Source organism: Lissotriton helveticus, chromosome 6, assembly GCF_964261635.1.
Source record: "Lissotriton helveticus chromosome 6, aLisHel1.1, whole genome shotgun sequence".
Classification (NCBI taxonomy): domain Eukaryota; kingdom Metazoa; phylum Chordata; class Amphibia; order Caudata; family Salamandridae; genus Lissotriton; species Lissotriton helveticus.
The window spans coordinates 676,018,787-676,039,796 of NC_136067.1; the positions used below are offsets into that span (position 1 = coordinate 676,018,787).

General features: G+C 44.6%; 1 protein-coding gene across 2 annotated transcripts in view; it reads left to right on the top strand.

Moving 5' to 3' along the window:
- The window catches only part of DOP1A (DOP1 leucine zipper like protein A), a 1,012,538-nt gene that overhangs the window by 98,287 nt on the left and 893,241 nt on the right, over positions 1–21,010 (top strand). For both annotated transcript variants that reach the window (XM_078648131.1, XM_078648132.1), the window contains one exon: positions 10,834–11,023. In XM_078648131.1, coding sequence (XP_078504257.1) covers positions 10,847–11,023 — 177 coding nt within the window. In that variant the 5' untranslated portion in view covers positions 10,834–10,846. The remainder of the gene's footprint in view (positions 1–10,833; positions 11,024–21,010) is intronic.

Below are 21,010 nucleotides of genomic sequence, written 5' to 3' on the forward strand. Positions count from 1 at the left end.
GTAATGGACGTGGGCCTTGTTCCAGTTTTTCCTGACTTTTGATCAGACAGTTCGCCATTACATACCCTCCCTGGGTCTGTAAGCACGGCCATCGCCCCGCCATGGGTGCCTGCATGGGACTGGTAAAGTTTTTAATCCTCATGGGGCAGCCTTGGTCCCCCACAGCCCCTGGCATTCGAGAGGCCTCTGTACGCCCTCTGTCACTCTGCATGTATGCGGCTGCCTCTTAGCCTGGCAGACACAATCAGTTATTCACCACTGTCTGCAAAGGGGCTTCGGAGGGACCACATCCTAGGTGAGGGCCCCTTCTACCGTACTTAGGGTGGTCAAAGTTTATGGTGCAGGACTTACTCTCCCGATGTAGCGGGCCATGGCGTTCTCTGCATTGTGTGTAGAATTGGAGTGGGGGCAACTTCTCCAAATTCCCAGCGTGTTCTCTGTAGCCTTATGTGTGCAATCTTGCCTGTCGCAGCCATTTCCCCCTTAAAACTATACGTTTAAGTTTTTTCCTAATGTTTCAAAAATACCAGGGCAGATAAATTAAAAAATAAGCTGCCACCTGATTTTCTTTATTTGGTTTTTATTTTTTTTATTTAAATTTGCGTTTATTGTGAACAAATCTTTTGTGATAGTTAGCTAGAAATTGTATTTTTCATCAACTAGTTTAGCAGTTTACATTTCATAATCCTTTAAATGACTTGTCATGATAATCCTCACGGCATATTTAAATGCATCTAACAATTCTTACGGTTTTGCTACACCCATATAGGTCTAATAAATTAAATTATCGATTCAGCCTGAGAGTAATATGCTTGACCCAGGAACACATTTTTGTTGAAGAAACATAAGGAGGAGAGCTTATTCTTGTCAGTAACATGAAACCCAAGAGCCTAGATTATTAGTAACCAGTATTCACAACACTCACTGGAGTTGGAATAGTTATGTTTTTAGTAGAAAGAAAATAATTTTTCTTTCTTGTGTCCCCTCACTCACACGGTTTCCCCACGGTGACATGCTTCATCATTGGGGCCATCCCAGCCCTCTACGGACTGAGGCGTGCTGCGACTTGCGAACTACGTAGGAGCACTTAAGTGATGGACTATGTGTAGTGCAAACAGTGTTGTGAAGTGGAGTGGAATTATTTAAAGTGGGTTAAAACTACCTACCGGGCTACAAATGATTAATTCTTGCTCCTAGGGGATACATTAAAAACGGGGTAGAATGCTAGGGGTCCTAGTAGCAATGAGTTAGGTGTGCCTAGCAATTTCTGTCAACATGTTTCGAGCATTCCCCAGGCTCTTCTTCAGTACTACACAGGGACCAACCCTGTGTTCGCCACTCCTAATTGTTCAAGTGAGGTTTAAAATGTAATGAAATGCTGCAATAATAAGGCATGCATTAGTACATACGCAAAATAATGGTCACGTAGTATCTGTAGGAAAGAAAAAGAAAAAACACACTACATGGTTAAGGGGGTACATGGCCCCTCAGAGTATTCACATATTTTTTATATATTATATACACACACAAGACACAGAGTGTGAAGACGTCTGCGCCTTTGTCCATGCTTGAAAAGAAGGAAAAAGAGCCAAATGGCGTGTAATTAAAACAGGTGTCGTCGAACACCGTTATAAGCACTCAGTGATTTTACACACACACACCACATATAAAACGACAGACCATTACATACATGAATGGGGACCTAACTTTGCCACATGGACGCGGAGAGTTGATGGTATCCCTCCAATTTGGTATTTGGGAGAGAAATGAGGGAAAATGTTTCTGTGTTAGTGGCCGGTAAAGTTTACAAATGGAGGATAAATTATTGCCGGTAACGCTACCAAACAGCAAACGGTCACCGCTGCAGTCCGCTGTTTGTCGGTACCTGTGGGGTTTAAAAAGCACTTACTTGGTTTTTGAGATACTCGGGCTGAATCACCTACACTGCAACATCCGGACCGCATATTGAGAGTGTGCGTCCGGTTGTTGCTAAAATGCTTGAGTTTCCGCATTGTCATTGCGCTTGGTGTAGACTGTGCGTGGTTTGTTTTGGACGAGTGGAACTCGCAGCGGCCATCTTGGGAGTATATTGCCATATTCTAATCGCGGTAAAACTGTGTATAATGCTTGTTTTTGCCAAGTAGTTATTTATTGGAGATATTGTTCCTGAAAACATCCTAAAAAAGTGTTTTAGGATACTTTGTCGAAGTGATTGAAAACTCTGTTTCATGTGTGGAATATGTACCATTAGCGGTGACCATCTTGGGGGTATATATATCGCCACCTTCTAAACGCTGTAACACTGTGTGTAACGCTCGATTTGACCAAGTAGTTATTTATTGGAGATCTTCTTCCTGAACCCATCCTAAAAAGGTGAATTAGGATTATGGGTTGAAGTAATTAAAAACTGTGTTTCATTTGTGGAAATTAATAGTAAGCTGGCGGCGGCCATCTTTGTAGTTTATTCAACCCCCTCTAATGGTACTGTTGGTTCGGTGACTCGTACCTATTAAAAGAATGGGGTTTCTCCAAGTACACGCTTTTAGTCGAAGTGCTTAAAAAACTGTGACTAAAAACTGTGTTTCATATGTGTCAATCAGTAGTAAGTTGGCGACGGCCATCCTTGTAGTTTATCAGCCACCTTTTAATGGTGCTGTTGGTTGGAAGGACTTGTGCCTATTAATAATATGGGGTTTCTCCAAGTACATGCTTTTCTAAAAGAAAAGTAAGAAAGTTCTGAAATGTGTGTATATTGCGCTAGGGAAAAGGCTATAGAAGTTAGATTACTGGGCAGTAGTGGATCAAAGGTTTTTTTCAAATTCAGATTATTGCGTGAGTTGTCCCCATGGTATGTCATCATTAAGGCCATGGGTATCTGAATGTAATTTAAAAACCCAGCGTTGTTCATTTTCAAACAATTTTTTGTCCATGTGTGTTTGATTCTGCATGGCTTCAAGGACCACCCACCACATGTCATTCGGGCTATGCTGTTTCTCAAGGAAATGTGTGGTCATTTTGGTATTTAATCGTTTGCACCTAATGCTGCACCAGTGCTCTACGATGCGTGTGCTGACCTTCCTGGTGGTCATACCCACATAGAGTAAGTTACACGTACAGGTAATCATATAGACCACCCCTGTTGTATTACAATTAGAAAAAGATCTCAGGTCCCAGGTTACCCCATTGTTACAATTGACTTGTTTTGTTGCTGTGGTCAGATGGCAGATGCTGCAGTTTGTGCAAGGGTAATGACCTGCAGGGAGGGGGTATAGCAGGCGTACTGTACCTACAGTACCATGTACCTCTTTAGGTCCTGTATAGACCACAACGTTTATGAGATTTTGGCTTTTTCGGTGGCTTTTCAAAATTCAAATCACCACTGTTAAGTGTTCTCCAATGTTTTTTGACAATTTTGACTACTTGATCTGAGGCTACATTGTAAGTAGTTATGCAGATAGGTCTTTTGCTTTCGGTGGTCTGATCAGTGGTTTTGTGTTCTAACAGGGCTTCTCTGTTGTTGTTTGAAGCCCTTTTTTTAGCTTGTGATACAATGTGTTTAGGATAGTTTTTCTGAAGGAGTTTTGTACAACCGGACGCACACTCTCCAATATGCGGTCCGGAGGTTGCAGTGTAGGTGATTCAGCCCGAGTATCTCAAAAACCAAGTAAGTGCTTTTTAAACCCCACAGGTACCGACAAACAGCGGACTGGAGCGATGACCGTTTGCTGTTTGGTAGCGTTAGCGGCCACAAACTCGGCAATAATTTATCCTCCATTTGTAAACTTTACCGGCCACTAACACGACAACATTTTCCCTCATTTCTCTCCCAAATACCAGATTGGAGGATACCATCAACTTTCCGCGTCCATCGGGCAAAGTTAGGTCCCCATTCATGTATGTAATGGTCTGTCGTTTTATATGTGGTGTGTGTGTGTAAAATCAGTGAGTGCTTATCACTGTGTTCGACGACACCTGTTTTAATTACACGCCATTTGGCTCTTTTTCCTTCTTTTCAAGCATGGACAAAGGCGCAGACATCTTCACACTCTGTGTCTTGTGTGTGTATATAATATATAAAAAATATGTGAATACTCTGAGGGGCCATGTACCCCCTTAACCATATAGTGTGTTTTTTCTTTTTCTTTCCTACAGATACTACGTGACCATTATTTTGCGTATGTACTAATGCATGCCTTATTATTGCAGCATTTCATTACATTTTAATTCTCACTTGAGCACAATTAGGAGTGGCGAACACAGGGCTGGTACCTGTGTAGTCCTAAAGAAGAGCCTGGGGATTGCTCGAAACATGTTGACAGAAATTGGTAGGCACACCTAACTCATTGCTACTAGGACCCCTAGCATTCTACCCCGTTTTTAATGTAACCCCTAGGAGCAAGAATAAATCATTTGTAGCCCACTTGGTAGGTAGTTTTAACCCACTTTAAATAATTCCACTCCACTTCACAATACTGTCTGCACTACACATAGTCCATCACTTAAGTGCTCCTATGTAGTTCGCAAGTCGCAGCACGCCTCAGTCCGTAGAGGGCTGGGATTGCCCCAATGATGAAGCATTTCACGGTGGGGAAACCCTGGTGAGTGAGGGGACACAAGAAAGAAAAATTATTCTGTCTACTAAAAACATAACTATTCCAACTCCAGTGAGTGTTGTGAATACTGGTTACTAATAAGCTAGGCTCTTTACCCCTGGTTCCAGGGGTTTCATGTTACTGTCAATTTGAGGAGGGTGAGCCTGGTCTTCAATTCCCTCTTTCTCCCCCCTTTCTTTGGAAAACGTGCTTATTCTTGTGCATAATTGTGGCAGAACAGGTGGGCAGGTTTGCCATTATCACAAATATTAGCCAATGTGATATCAGGTTTTAAAATTGCTTTATTAATAGCTTCTGCACAACCAAATTATTTCAGACAATCGACAGCTACAGAGAACAATAGACCCCACTGATAGACTGCATCAAATGCGAGCTTTCCTGAAACTGTTCTTGAATTTGCATTGGCACTGGCAACGCTGGCAACTGGTGTAGGTCTCAATTGATTTTCACCTAAAGGGCTCATGATTCACATTTTACCAAGGAATTTGAAAAACAATCCACTTTTTTAGGTGTGACAGTCCCACAAGTTTGGAGTTCTTTGCATTTTGATAGAGAGTTAACAGTCTTGCTTTCAAAGTGATGCGATCTCAAGCCCTGAAAACACACTTTTGGCTTGACATGTTTATAAACCTAAGATTACCCGACCTTGCTCTACGGGTCTACGGGATGGATTGCAAACTCAATCTCCTCAATACATTTCATGAAATGTGCTTAAATATCGGTTTGGCATTTGTAGCAGCTTGTCAGTTGTGCCCTTGATCCTAGAGCTTGGCCTGACTGCTGTATGTTCTGTTGCCTTAGGGGCAGGAGGCATCCTCAGTTGCATTTTGAGGAAGAGTGAAGAGGGAATTGACCACTGAAACAGGAAACCAGTTTTTCTTTCATAAAAAAAATCTTGCATTTGCTTTGGAAAGCTTTTTGAACTTGTAAAAAATATTTCTGTATATGTTCCAAAAGTATACATTTTACATGCCATATGAACATTAATTCCGCATGGCATGCACATAAAAATAAATCTGGGGTTTTTAATTCATTCAGTGTAGCATGTGTTTCAGTATTGCCTTCAACCTTGTCATTTGAACTGTTTAATTATGTTTGCGTTCTCTATTCTCTTCTTCACAGTGAGTGCCATGCACTATTACCCCTATTCCTTCTCTTGACTTGACAAAGGGTATCTCGACTTTCAGATCTGTATCCGAAAGTCTGTATCTTAAGGAAAGCATCCTTGTTCCAACTGGCCGCCGATTAAAAAGGTCTCTATCAGTTTTAACAGTATTTCTTTACCCACTCTGATTTTCGAAAACGTCACTGTTGCATGGCTAACTACTCAGGGGCGGCCTTAGGCATGTGCAAGCTGTGCACCTGCACAGGGCCACCAAACCTAAGGGGCAACCACGCCAATATATATCCTTAATATAATAATCCTCTGAGGAGGGATACATATTTTCGTGGCGGCCCCTGGCAGGGATATGCGGCCTCCGGCTCTGTTCCACTTCCAAACACCCTGACCCCCCCCCCCCTCTTCACTGGCCTCCGCGCTCCGCCCCGCCCAGACCCCCTCTTCCGGGGCCCCCTACCTACGCTCCCTGCCCAGGGCCGCCATGAGCCTAGAGCCGCCCCTGAACTACTGCAGCCCTGTTAGCCTCCGCCCTTCTCCTCACTTCTATCAACCAGGCCGCTATCCTTGCCTGTGGGAATCACCACATCATCACATCGCCACAGTCAGCCGTTTGGTCAGTAGAAAAGAAAAGTCAGCTGACCTCCATTACAATTTTCTTTTGTCCCTCTTATAAACGTATCTCAAGCTTATTAAGTCTTACTCTGCCGGCAGTGAGGACACCTTGTCTATTACACCATCCAAGTATTCTATCAACCTTCTACAATCCCATATCATGTAGTAGAAATTGAACTACCTATCTCAACGCCTGGGCATTTTTCTTTAAGACCGTAAAATATCGTACACAGGAATTTTAGGGTCAGGTACGTTTGGTTTAAATAATTAAATTGTATGATTTTAAAGCAGATGTTTCTCCACACCCTAGCAGCCCACTCCACACCAGCCATATCTTTTGTCAATCTTGCTTTCAAAGCGATATAACGTCTTCCAGGTGTGTGTCATTGGTGCCCTTCAGTATTGACTATAATGTCATAGTAAACTTCCTCCCTGTGTGAACAGCACTATCAGTACCACACAGAAAGGGTTTTGCGCTGCTCCATCCTTTGGATTGACCTTGTGGCACGCAATAGCAATCCACATGCGATAAAGTGGCTTGTTGGAATAACACGTCTATTCGAGCATAACACATGCATGGAGACTGCCCTATTCATATAGGTCCTCCACTCTCTTTACAGCAGTTTCCCCCCCACCAAACGTTTTGGTATTGCTTCTGGCAGTAGTGTCCTGAAACGTAGGAGGTTACCAGACTGCTACATCAGGTGCATAAGCAACTGTTTGCCATAACCTCTCGAGGAGCCTTTTTCCATCAATACTGAGCTGTATGTATTATTCCAGATCGTAGGGCTTGCCCCTTATATCCCACCAAGGCTTCCAAATGACTCTGGAAATAAGCGCAACATCAGTAACATACATAATAAATTCCACATCACTGCTCACCTCTCCATGATATGACACATTATTTGCATACAGTGAGCTACAGTGTCTCTTTCCCATCAGACTCAATCACTCTTTGAAACTCTGAACTCTGCTCTGCAGGCCAGTTGTTTCACTGCAAATGCAAATAATACAAGGGAAAATGGGTCGCCTTGTCTTGAGGTCCCTTCCACTGACCATTGACCAGCTGTGTGGACAAGTTCCTGTAAGACCTATACACAATAACTAATCCGGCACACATTTTCCCCCTGAATCCCATGCCCTCAAGAACTGCTTCAAGAACTGCTGGCATTGAAGGCCTTCACAATGTTGTGTGATGCCACCATCAATTGCATGCAGCCCTCTGGGATGCTTGCTAGCAAGTAAAAAAAGCCTATGAAACTGGGAGAGGTATTGCGGCCCTGCAGAGAACACTCTAGTCAGGGTGCACCAGTGCAGGTAACACCTTAAGTAATCTGTAAACAGCAATTTTCCACAGTATCTTGCAATCAAGGTTAAGCATAGACTGAGGTCGGAACAAGATCTAATCAGCTGGAATCCTTCCTGGTTTGAACAAGGGCACTATTATTGGCTCCTTTGTGGGTCAATTCCACTGCCATATAAATATCCAAGAAGAGTGAACCAAGCATGTCTCCTAATGTGCCATAAAAATCTATGCCTAGTCATTTGACCTAAGTTTTTTACTCCTTTCCAGATAGTGTATAGCAGTTCTTGCCTTGAAAGGGGTTAACGGGGTCCTGCACCCCCTCTGTTGTTCAAGTATGTAATTCGGCTTAATGCAGGGAATTCTGTATTTGATCTGCCTGTGGTGCTTGTGGTTAGATATATGTCAGTATAATATCTAGAAAATAATAGTCTTTATTTCTCCATATAAGTGAGGTTGAGATTGATCATATCTCCTTAGCACCACCATCGAGTTCCTTGAAATTTTTGTCATAGCTGATAACCCCCTAACCACCCCTTTGTGTCAACTTCATTCATCATGGTGGCTGGTACATATATTTTATAGTGTAAGGAACTCAACCTTTTAATGAGGGAGGGTTAAACAGCCCTGCACCTCACCATCCTAGCGCTTGTTTCTTAATAGGGAGAGCTAATTTTGTTTTCTCTGTTAAACCCCACTAGAAGTGTTCTTGCAGCCACCTCTTATTGCTGCCTCAATGGTTTTCCACTCTGTTTACATCTTTCACTGAGGTTATGCTGTCTTTGAAGTAATTAATAATTACTTCCCTAATTGTGTTCCTAAAGGCTACTTCTTGGAGAGTTGCTGTTGTACAAGTATCAAGTACACAACGGTGTACTTGATACTTGTAAAAACACCTACCCCATATCCCTGTGAGCAGTAATGGACTGTGGTCAGAAATAATCCTGCACAAATAGTCACGATTTCTCACTCCCTGTTTAACCTGTGCTGACTGCTGGAAGGTATCCAATGTGTATGGCTGGTTCATAAGTAGGGAAGTAGAACAAGCAGTCATTCACATGGGTGTACTGTCTCCCTGCAGCATTCTGTCTCTGCTGCCCCTTCCATTTACTGCAATGCCCCGCCTCTTTAAGATCCATTGTTCCGGCTATCGGGGAGTGCGAGCGATCTAGGTCAGTTTCTACAATGCATTTATAATCTCCTCCCCTTAGTAATTTTAGGTGAGGTGAGTGAGCTACAGGTTCGGAAAGGCTTTCCAGAAAATCCATTTAAGACTTGTTAGCAGCATACAAGTCAACCGTCATCAATGGTTCTCCCAACAGTTGACTCTCTCATGCTACATAATGGCCTTCTCTATCAATACATTTAATAATATTTCCAAATGAGAGAGAATGTTTATTGTAAGGTTAATAAAAATCTTAACAAACAGACATATAGATTAAACGCATTTAGCCTGCAAAGTTAAAACGTCCCATGAGAACAAGAAAGTCTGAGTTTGACACAAAAGGATTCAACTGAGCCATTGTTTAAAATGGAAGAACAGGATTTGCAGCATATTTGCTTGCTAAAAGGCAATGTGCAAAATTGCATTAGCAACTTTGACAATACCAAGCCAGTTTAAGGCACACGGTGCCATGTGCAACGGAAGTTTGAAATGTAATTTGTGTATCAAGACATTTTTGCAAACACAGACCAGCCCAATGTAAACTAAACAGTATCAGGTTGCACGTTTGTTAAAATCTTTAAAGAAAATAGTGCAATGTGCAAGGCACATAGCAGAGGTGCTTAAACTGCTACACTTGACATAAGATTGACCATTTTCAAAGGGGGCACCTGGTCTGATCCAAATCAATGTTCCTCTAGCATGTGTGGAATGTCTAGTGTAGTATACCTGTCCCCTCAGATTTTCTCCAGTTACCTTTCCTGTGCTATGCTCATGTGCTTCCTGGGCAGCCACTATATTCTGCATGCATTGCATTGTAGCGTGAGATTGATTCACTTTCTTTTTCCATCTGGTGGAGTGTAGTTCTGTGGTTGATTATCCAACCTTATTTGTTGCATTCCTTTTCCTCATAACTGTATTGCTTGTTACGCTTTGAATCCTTTCACCCACAAAACCTCCCTCAGTCAGACATATACTTAAGCTTGGGCTGTGCTAGCCAGTATTGAGACAAGGATACTTTAATTTTTTTACACTTCTATTTATTAAACATTCGTCAGTATCAATATATAACATTACAAAAAGCAATGGTTGATAATGCATGCATGCCATCTTGCTTCGCGTTTCGTTGACAAATAGATGTTAGTAAAATAGGCAACAGTTCTAGCAGATTCCACGCTCAATACACTCTCAGTCAACCACCCCCTCCCGCTTTAGCAATTGGGTATCCCTCAATTACCCCTGTACACTTCCCACTTTTGCCACACCTTTTACCATTTCTTAGGGCAGCCCCTACTCTCATATATTGTCTTTTCAGCAGCGCAGCACCAGTGGAGACAAGGATACTTTAAGTTTGTGAGAACTTAGCCTCTGGACATAAAGGTTTTTGACACTGTCAGATTAACACGAGGATTTTCAGCTTTGCTACTCTTTGAGTGGGCAACTATCCTATAGAAAGTCATATATATAGTGGTGTGGGTGGATATCAACTTCAAACATCACAGGTCTTTGGGCTTAAATTGAAAGTTTCCCTTCTGCAGCCATTGAGGCGATGGATTTTCAGCCAGTTATATGTGTTTCTGAGCAGGATATTGCAGCCAGTATCCACATGTCATTCTATTTGCCCACGTTGCCATATATCTGTCCCCAATTAGGTAATAAGTATAATAAGAACTGGAGATCAAATTGTAATGATGCAGCTATTTCCCCTGGTCCTGCTCTATCTCATCAAAACCATGAATTTATACCTTATTCACCATCACGTGATGTCTGTCTTCGACCTGTTGACTACCGCATGAGTTTCCTGGTGGGGTGTTAGGTATCAGTTAAATTGGGGTAGAGCCATATCGTTTATGGTAAATTTAATGGGTGGTAGGGCTGTGTGTTTCCTGGGTAAAGACTGCGAGTCAATGTCAGGAGTATTCCAGTACGTCATTGAACCATTCTTATTAATATATGTACGATTAAATGCATGCATCTTGCACAGTGTTATTCCCTAAAGAGGCATTCTTTTTGTGTTTTTTAGGTCATGAATTTGCATGATTTTGGAGCTGATCTCTAGTGAGACTTGCGGGAGGATGAACACAGAGGAGGTGGAGTTACTGAGTGACTCCAAATACAGGAACTATGTTGCAGCCGTTGATAAGGCTCTAAAAAACTTTGAGTATTCCAGCGAATGGGCAGATTTAATATCTGCACTTGGAAAGCTAAACAAGGTGAGATATAGACGTTTTCTTCCCGCAGGTGATAAGTGAAAGTACATTTAAATATATTTTCTTTAACTACCCAGTGAACGTTTTTTCAAAGAACATAAATGTAACTTTCAAAGTATGCAATCCCCTTTTCTCGTGGGCCTCTCAGATAAACACGCACTTGCAGTTTAGTGGGGAAAAGAACTGTAGTGCCTGCCTGTATCCGTCTGACACCAATTTGTTGGTTGTTAACACATTTCTCGTAAAGCCGGACATTATAGCCTTCACTTAGGGTCCTTGGTATTTATACTAGCCACTGCTACTCTCATACCAGTTTTGTCTGTCTCCTCACTGAGAAATTTGGTGCAGCAGAACCGACTGTGTTGATATTTTCTTAAATGTGTCCCTTTCTGCAAGCATGCTCTACTAATCAGGGTGTAGGGCTCGGAGGGAAAGAAATTACATGCTTTGTCTAAACCAGATTCGCCAACATAGTCCTAGGATGACTGGATTCATGTCAGAGTTTCAGGATAACCAAATAAGATGAATTATGCCCGACAGATGTCCTCTTGCCCCGTTGTTACAACACCTCCACCACCTCCACAAACACTCAGACACCTTTTGTTTTTGGAGTGGGGTGTTTTTGATTTCCTCAATATTACTATTTGGGAAAAATGTATTCTGTCACTGCTGCAATTATTCTTGTAGGGCACTGCCAGACCACATGGAAAAAGTATGCTCCGTGGGACGAGCATTGAGACCAGTTAGGCTCGCGGAAAATGCCTGCGTGCCAGAGTCTTTGTATCGTTATGTAAGTTAAATGAAGGTAGCTTAATTGGATTAGTCTGAGTCTTCCAGATATAGCAAGTTGTCGAAGGGCTGTGCACTCCTCTTACCACTTCCTATCCTCCAGCTCCCCCCCTCACCCCTCCAATTTCTATCAGAGCGGGTTCAATGTCTCTGGGGCATTACAGGCTAGGGAGCGATACAGTTGGGAGATATCATCGTGCCCCAGACCGGCCATCTACAGTCACGCTTCCAGGGAACTAAACTCCAGTAGGTCCGTTAAGCGAGCATGATACTGTCTGAGTGCATGCCTCAACTGCAAATATTTGTGGCATTGGCTGTACATTGAATCTGGAAGTCTTCGAAAGGAGCACCCAGAGGACCCGTGCCACACATCACCCAGCACCGTAATTCCGATGAGATCCCTATAGCTAAAGCCCTCCAGGTGCACTGTGTGGTCTAGCCACCGTCCCCTCCATAGAGGAGTTTTATGGGTCAGTTTCCCGTTCCAGCTGGTGAACCTATTGTCAGCCCTTCACACAGGAATATCACTCGGGTGACCTCCAGGATGACGAGGGGAGCCTGTCAGCCATAGAGACAGTGTATTAGCCCATCGAAATCAAAGCAAGACAGCACTAGCTGGTATGCTGGGATATTCCAACCACCAGTTAACCAATCACTGATAACCAAGAGGTGGGATGCCCCATAATATAGACGGATGTCAACGGCTCCCAACTCACCGTTGTATACTGAGCGCTGACATTTAGCCTGAGCAATGCGCGCAGGACGGCCTCGCTATAGAAAGGTCCACAGTACCGCCACTACTTCAGTGTACCAGCCGTTGGGAATTTGGAGCAGTGGTGAGTTACAACGGGGTAGACCCTAAGAACTCTCTGACCTGGGTCAGTTAAAGAAGTGGTCGGAGTCTGGTATGAACAGTAACAAATATCTCAAAAATAACACCAATTTTGGTAAATCACTTCACATTAAATCAAAAACCACATGTACCGGGAATTTGGAGCAGGGCGCAAAGGAAGCTGGGAAATATCATCATTTTGATCAGTGCGACTCGACCCAAGATGTTTAGATGGAGGTTGTGCCAATCGGCTAAGCTATTTTTGGTCTCCTTGAGAAGTGGGGTAAAGTTGAGATGACGGGTGAGTTCTAGCGCGGTTGTTAAGTGGACCCCTAAGTACTTGAAACTCTGGCTGTGAACAGGTATTCCTGTGTTGCTTTATGCCCCTGTAAAACGAGATAGGAGTGATTTCCTACAGTTTATCCGTAGTCCCAAGGCCACCTTGAAGAGTTAGAGGATTTCAATAATATGTGGGCCCAACACCGCAGAATCAGCAAGAAACAGGAGGACATAATCCACAGATAGTGCGATCCTGTCCTCCAGCATTCCACTCCATCTCCAACCCTGCATCTGAGCAATCCAAATGGATTTTACGGGCTAAGGGTTCTATGCCCAGGACGAAGAGGAAGGAGGGAGAGGGGACAACCCTGCTGAGTGCTACGGTAGATAAAAAATTTGCGAGAGAGCACACCGTTGACAAGGACCTTAGCGGAGGGTTGCGAATATAGGAGGGCCACAATAGTTCGAAAGTGGGATCCAAAGCCCATATGGAGCAACATCAACTCTAGATAGTTCCAAATGACCGTATCAAAGGACTATTCAAAGATGACCCGTAATAGGGCTGCTGCCTCATCAATGTCTATTACGTCAGCCAGTACTCGACAGATACAATGTCTAGTGCTGTGCTGGGGCATAAAGCCACATTGTTCTGGATGGATCAGAGGCTGTAGGACTGGTTGTAGCCTAGTCGTCAGAGTTTTTGTGTAGATTTCAAGATCTGTATTGATTAGGTACATGGGCCTAGAGGAAGCACATTTAGTCGCTGGGTGATCTGATTTAGAGATAACTACAAGGGTCGCCAGGCCAAGCTCTTTGGCAAAGGACCCTCACTTCTCTGCCTCTGTATACAGACAGAGAAGGTGCAGTGTGACGACGTCTCAGAGTTTAGAGCAGTGTTTGAGAGGGAAACGACTTGGACTTGGGTCTTTCCAGTTTCAAATCTTTAATGGCCATCTAAATATAACCTTCAGTGATAGGGCAGTCTAAGGATTTCCGTTGGGGTTGTGTCAAATGGGAAAGGAGGCTATCAGATAATGACGGCTGCGCCAGCTCAGAGGCGGTTCGAGTGTGACGGGTATAGAGTGTCTCATAATAGTCTTCAAATACATTCTCAATGGCGTTGGCAGTCGTAACCGAGTACCCAAATGCATTGTCGCCAGACGGAATGAGGCTGAAGCTGACATTTCTGGTAGCCAATTGATATAGAAGCATATTGCTTTAGTCCCCATATTCATATACCCATTGAGTGGAGGCTCACCAACATTGGCGGACTTTTTGGAAGGCGATATGGCGTAGTGATGCCCTTTCAGTCTCAAACTGTCGGGTCTGGAAGTCAGTTACATCAGTTGCTGCCAAATTCTCCATCTGGCGAATGCAGGATTCAAACTCCGTTGTGCGCTAGCGTCTATCTCGGGCCATGCACTTAAGGTATGCTTTGGCTGCACAACGGATGGTGGATTTACTCGCCACCCATAATATGCCCCCTCCCCATGTAGCGTCCCCTCATTGGTTTTGAAATAGGATCGTAGTTCCTTGGACAGGTGGTACAAGAAACCTTCGTGCTTGTGGATCCAGGTATTTAGAAGCCACATAGGCCTTTTATGCCGTACCCGTACCCCGAATTGGAGCAGCATTGGGGAATGATCTGAGATAGCCCACCTGAGCAGATCGACGGATAAATTGGAGGACACATCTGCGGCCGGGAGAAATATATGGTCTGTGCAAGATATAGCTTTCGAGGACCCAGAAGTGTGAGTATAAGCGCTCCTCCGCGGGTGCCACACTTGCCAAATGTCACAGAGTACCAGGGAGTCCATTTAGGATTCAAGGGTCTTGAAGAGAGCTTGGCAAATTTTTGATGGCACCAAAGACATCCATGTCAGGGATTGGGATGGCATTAAAGCCTCCCCCAAGAAGTAGCACCTCATATGTTAACAAATCTAGCACCTCAGGAAGATCTTGAAGAGTTTGCCATTGTAAATGGGGAGGTATATAGATACTCGGATTTTAGGGTTCCCCTCCAGTGTCCCGACCAGTCCCACATAATTGCCTTGGGGTCATGTATGATCTATGTGGCCACTAATGGCAAGTTTTTGTATAGGAGGATTGTCACCCCTCTAGAACCTTTACTGAAGCTCAAGTGGTGGACACGGTCATAACCAAACAGGCACAGGAAGGGACAGAGGGTTCCTAGAAGGAGGTGTCTCTTGCAGCAGAGCATCCCCAGGCTGATGACGCCAAAGAAACTTGAGGACCGCAAGTGCGCTTAATACAGTCCAGTAGACCGTTCTCATTCCAAGAGATGAGAACAAACTCCATCATGGTAACTATATGGGGGTAAAATTGGGGTAGAAAGACCCTCCACAACAGATACAGGGGAAGCATTAGGCAGATACAGAAGCAATCCTGACAGAAAACAACAAAACAGAGAACGCATAAACCCAATCAAAACCCCCCCAACAATAACAACCCCCCCCACTTTTACCCATTGAGCATCTGTCACCCAACTTCCCACAACAAGGTAAGTACTATACATCTCCGGGTACTAGAGGTGGACCTCCTCCTGTACAGGATCATTAGGCAGTGGTCCAGATGGAACCAAATGAACAAAACCAAAACAAATCGGACAGACTATACACTACAATGCACTGCACGCCCCAGGTCTCGGGCTGGTACAAAGAGTAATTGAGAGTTACTATGAGCCACTAAGAATTTCCTGACAGTACCAGAAATTAAAGTTCAAAGGCACAAAACCTCCAATGTGCTGGAGGTGCCGAATAGTTTTTATAAGGCCCAAGTTTTGGACTAATGTAAGACCAGGACTGGGGAACAACTGGAGATGGCAGCACTAAGCAGAACTGGATCTGACCGCACTGATGGCAGGAATGCAAACACCCTGAAGGCTGCCAGAATAGAGCAGAGATGGAGCAAAGAATCCAACAGCAGGAACAAGCTCGAGGAGCTGAGAAACTGTGGTCCACTGATTAGAAGCCCTTTATATATTGGTAGAAAAGGCACCATCCAAAAGGAAGCAGCTTGTTTCGGAACAGGAAACACCCAATAGGAAACAGTTGGACCCAGAACAAAAATCATTTGGAAGAAAGGGTCTGGTTTTACTGAAATAGTGTTTGTGCTAAGTAGCAGTGACCATTTATAATGCAGTTTCACTAAAAGGAGGTTGAACTGAAGTTTACTGCTTAACGCCCTTCTTCTTGCTGGCCTGGATCCAAAACAGCTAGTATCACGGAACCTCCAAGGTACCTCCATAATAATCAGGTAAGACTGTGGACAAACTTCCTTAGTCTTGCGCTCTGATTCTCAACTGTGAGACAGCAGATTTTGCTGAACACTCAAGGAGGAGTAGGTCATATCATCTTTTATGGGCTTTCCATCATAACCTCCTTATAAGGCATCCGAAAAACCTGAATGATACAGGAGTCCCTATAGACCTTTCCAAGGAATAACTGCCAGCCACAGATCTACTCAACACATTCAGTTAAAGTTCAACAGGCTTAAAGTTCAACAGATTATAGCACATATAATCATAGATTCTGCTTTTCACCATGTTTGGATGCCTGCATCCACGGTGGGCCCCAGTTGAGGTTGATGTTAATTTGATGTATTTGACTGTGATAGGTGCTGTCTATACATAAAGCACAAAGTGAGTGCAAGGTCCACCCAGCCCACTACAGGTGGTATCTAAATATTTTTCAGACCAGTCACAGTCCAGGCCCTACAGAGTATCACTCTCCGTTTACTTTTACAACAGGTGCATCACTCCCTAAAAAACACACAGTGTAAAAGAAGATAGGGACCATCTCGGGCCTCTGCTCTTGATTCAGTGGTTTTCCAATCTTTTCATGTTTTTGTTGTGCGATTGTCTGTATCCTTCAACTGCTGACTCTTTCCTCCTACCCCACCCCTTTTGGTATGTCCAGACAGTGTTTGTGTTTCCATGTCCCTTCTGTATTTCTGCCCCTGCTCTCTAATTTTACTTTTAGAATTGTGATTCCCTTCTGTTGTTTCCTCGTTCCTGTTTTTATTATCCAGCGCCCATGGGCACTCCACCTCTCACCCATTGATCCACAGTGCTTTCCAGTCCCACTCCCCAGTCCAGCTGCCTTTGAATGTATGCATGTATATTTATTTACATTTGTGGTATATATGGCTGTACACATGCTCTGCGTGCTCCTGCCGTCTAGTGTTGGGTTTGGACATTGCAACTTATTTTCTTCGAAGAAGTTTCAAGGCACTGGTTGGCTTTTGATTCTGCCCTGAGAATGAATGTAGAAGGGGGTGATGGAATGAATACCCTTTTAATTCTGTACACGGTGCATTGCAAAGTACCTATAGGTGGACCAGCAAAGGGTTTGCAAGCTTTGTCACTTCAGCCTCGCCTTTCGCTACAAGAAGACCTTAAGGTACCAAAGAGAACTACATTGGGTGTACTCTAAAATACAGCAGTAGTCATCCTCTTAGACTTCCAACATTTTTGGCAAAGACCCTCTTGACTCAAAGGAGGAAGTATCAGGATCTTCCAGGATTCCAGTGCCCTAACCAGCACTCAGCCAGAAATGTTTGTTTCCAAGGGAGAAGACCAAGATGAGGCACCCTCAGCGTCGAAACCAGAAGTTCCCTGAACTAAGAAAAAAACAAGGGGGATGACTATTACTTAAGTGTAGCAAAGATCGGGGATGAACCACTGTTTCTTTAAGTACCCCCACGCCAAAGCAGAGCACTGCTCTTGCAAAATTCTGGCATTGAATACTGAACAGGGTAGAAAGAAATTCCCAGTCTCTGGGCCACCACTGCATTGGTCCTCTGGTGGGCATTGAGAAAAGGCTTCGGAGCTGAGCAAGCTCCCAGCGAAGGATGCCAAACAATGACGGTTATTGAACCTAATCTTCTCTGAAGGGTGCTAGACCTCCTCCTTAGGAGCTGAAATCAACACCAAGAGTACCCCAGAGACGGAGCGCTAAGTTGATGGTGAAGACCCCGTTAACACAAGACTTCCATCCTGTAAAGACTATCAGAGGAACTTGATGCCTCGCAGAAGTGTCTCTTTATTCACCCAGAAACTGGCAATATCGCTAAGCTAACAGCAGGATAACTGTCCGCCACTAATTTCTAAGATTCGTTAGCTAACGTTTGAGTAGGAGTTAGCCCTCGGTACACCACATCATCCGGTGCCCAAGAAGTACAAGGACAAGGCTACCAGTCCTGCATCCCAGGCTCCCACACCTAGTCATTCAACTCCACCACAACCACACCTAGACTCACCTCTCCCTCTACCACCACTAGAGGTCAGTGCACTCATACTCGGGCAGCCTTTATTAGGAGGGAGACCCTTACAATGAGCTTCCTGGAAAAGGAGAGGGGAACGATCATAATGCCGACCCTACGGACAATACTGATCTGCAGCCATACTCCGCTAAACCTTTCTCGCAGGACGAAACCACCGTGCATCATGGCGTCATGCGGAGGGCGGCCCTCCACCGTAAGGTCAACATGAATGTAATGCAGGATGAGGAAAACATTTTAGTAGAGACCCTCTCCAAGACTGAGTGTACTGTTCCGTTCCTCCCAATGCACCAAGGATAAGTAAAAGTCTGCCCCGGATAATTTAATGGACACTGTCAAGGCAAGGGTGGCCACACGGCGGGTGGAGAAGATCAAGGCTCCTCCCAATAACCCACTTTACATCTGCGGAGAGTCCCCCAGACTACTTGATTGTACATGCAGTGCAAAAACAGGCCTTACCCAAGACCTGGGTGATGCCCCTCCTCCGCCAGGACAAGGACAGTAAGTGCCTCAATGCCTCTGGCTTGCGCATGGTGTTTATTGCAACCACCCAATGGCATATTGCCAATTTGGGTGGCTTGCTGTCGAGGTATGACAGGTTTCACTTGGAGGAAATGCAACTGTAAGCCCCCAGAAAGAGGAGGTATGACAGAATATATCTTTTGGGACCCAAGTAGATTAGATGATGGAAAAAATAAGAGAGAACATTGAGATTGCTAGGTTCATGGCATGTTGCAGTTTGTCACACCCCAACACAGGCCAGGCGCAAATCTGCCAGTGCCAGCAGCAGACTGGAGTCAAGCTATCCTGGCTGATGACGGCTGATAGCCAGAAACCGGTCCTAGGATGCTTGATTCCGGTCCAGGGAAGACATGGCTTGGCAGTTCGGGCTGGACTGTTCCCATGAGGCACAGGGTCAAGACTGATTTGCATTTGGCCATGTCTGAACTGGGGTGGCATGGTGAGCAAAATAACGATGGATTAAACCCAGATCTGTGACTGGGGGTGAAGGTTTTGCCAATGTGCAACATTCCGTCCATCATCTTGTGTGTTTTGCTGTTCGCCCTATGTGGGAAGGGTATGCCCAGAAGTGAGTCCCGTGCTCACTACGCCACTGGAGTCAAGCTATCGTGGCCGATGACAGCTGATAGCTAGAAACCGGTCCTAGAATGCTTGATTCCGGTCAAGGGAACACATGGCTTGGCAGTTCGGCTGGACTGTTCCCATGAGGCACAGGGTCAAGACTGATTTGCATATGGCCATGTCTGAACTGGGTTGGCATGGTGAGCAAAATACCGATGGATTGAACCCAGATCTGTGACTGGGAGTGAATGTTTTGCCAATGTGTAACATTCCGTCCATCATCTTGTGTGTTTTTCCAGCAGCAGACTTGTCACAAATGTCTGGCAAGCAGAGGATACACGAGGGGTGGCTACCAGGGTAACAATGGCAAAAGCATTAGTAAAGCCGGCTCAAGCAATAAGCTTCCATTCCCAAACACTGACTCCCCTATGCTCCTCCTACGTCACACAACTAGTAATGGGTTGACATTGAAGATTTCCACCCTAGCTGGGAGGAAATCACCTCAGACCTCTGGGTCTTAACAGTGGTTCATAATTCTGGATCAGAATTCAAAACTTTTTCCCTCTAAAATACCACCATGCCACTAGATCCTCAGCCAAGCCCACCTCGCCCGCTTTGAGGAAGAGCTTCAAGCACCTGGCCAACAGGGTCAAATACAGCTCATGCCCCCACAGCAGTGGCATAAAGGCATTTACTCGCTGTATTTCCTGATCCCAAAAAACAACAGCTCTCTGGTCCATCTTAGGTCGTATGCCTCTCAGCCCATTAGGCCACTAATACAGTAATCCTGTCGAAGCACCTTCATTTGATGTCATCCAGCTGCTCCACCCATGGGACTTCATGGCCACACAAGATCTAAAGAAAGCCCACTTCCATATCCCTTTTCACCCTGGCTATCACAATTGCCTTTGGTTCGTGTTAAGTGGACAACACTAGCAATTCAAAGTTCTACCCTTTGGAGTCACTGTGGCTCCCAGGGTCTTTACCTAGTGCCTAGAAGGGGTTTCTCGTGTTTGCAGAGGCACCATAAGCATTTTCCCGTACGTAAACGATTGACCAAGAGGAGCAGCATGCAACAATGCATAGCACACACTCAGACAGCCGTAACTCTGCTTCACAGTGTAGGATTCACCATAACCACAAAGAAGTCTCTCCTCCAAGCCCATCAGAATTAGCCCTTTCAGGGCTCAGTGTTAAACGCTGTCACAGGGAAAACATATCCTAACCAGCATAGGGTGATGGCATTTCAGCGGTTGATGCCGTTTTCAATCCTTTCGTCTGCGAACTCCAGGAACTATAATGAAGTTCTTAGTTATGATGGCACCTTGCATAGCAATCGTGCTGCACACCAAATTACAGATCACCCACTCCAGCAGTGCCTTGTGAAGCAATGGTCACAAGCGGAAGTTCATTGGGAACATATATTGTTAATAAAGGCCAGCACTCGTGCTCTCTGCAACAGTGGACCAGCAGTAACCTGTGGCTTGGCAGGCCTTTCTTGGACCCTCTTCTGCAGGTGATTATTGTTGGACTTGGCACTTGTTGCAGGGTCAGTGGTGAAGTTTTTGCCTTCCTCCTGTATTTTGTCTGACCTGTTTTTGTTGGTTTTATGACTCCGGGCACTTTACCACTGCTGATCAGTGCTAAAGTGCATATGCTCTCCCTATTATAAATTGATATATGGATTAGTGACTCCATGATTGGCT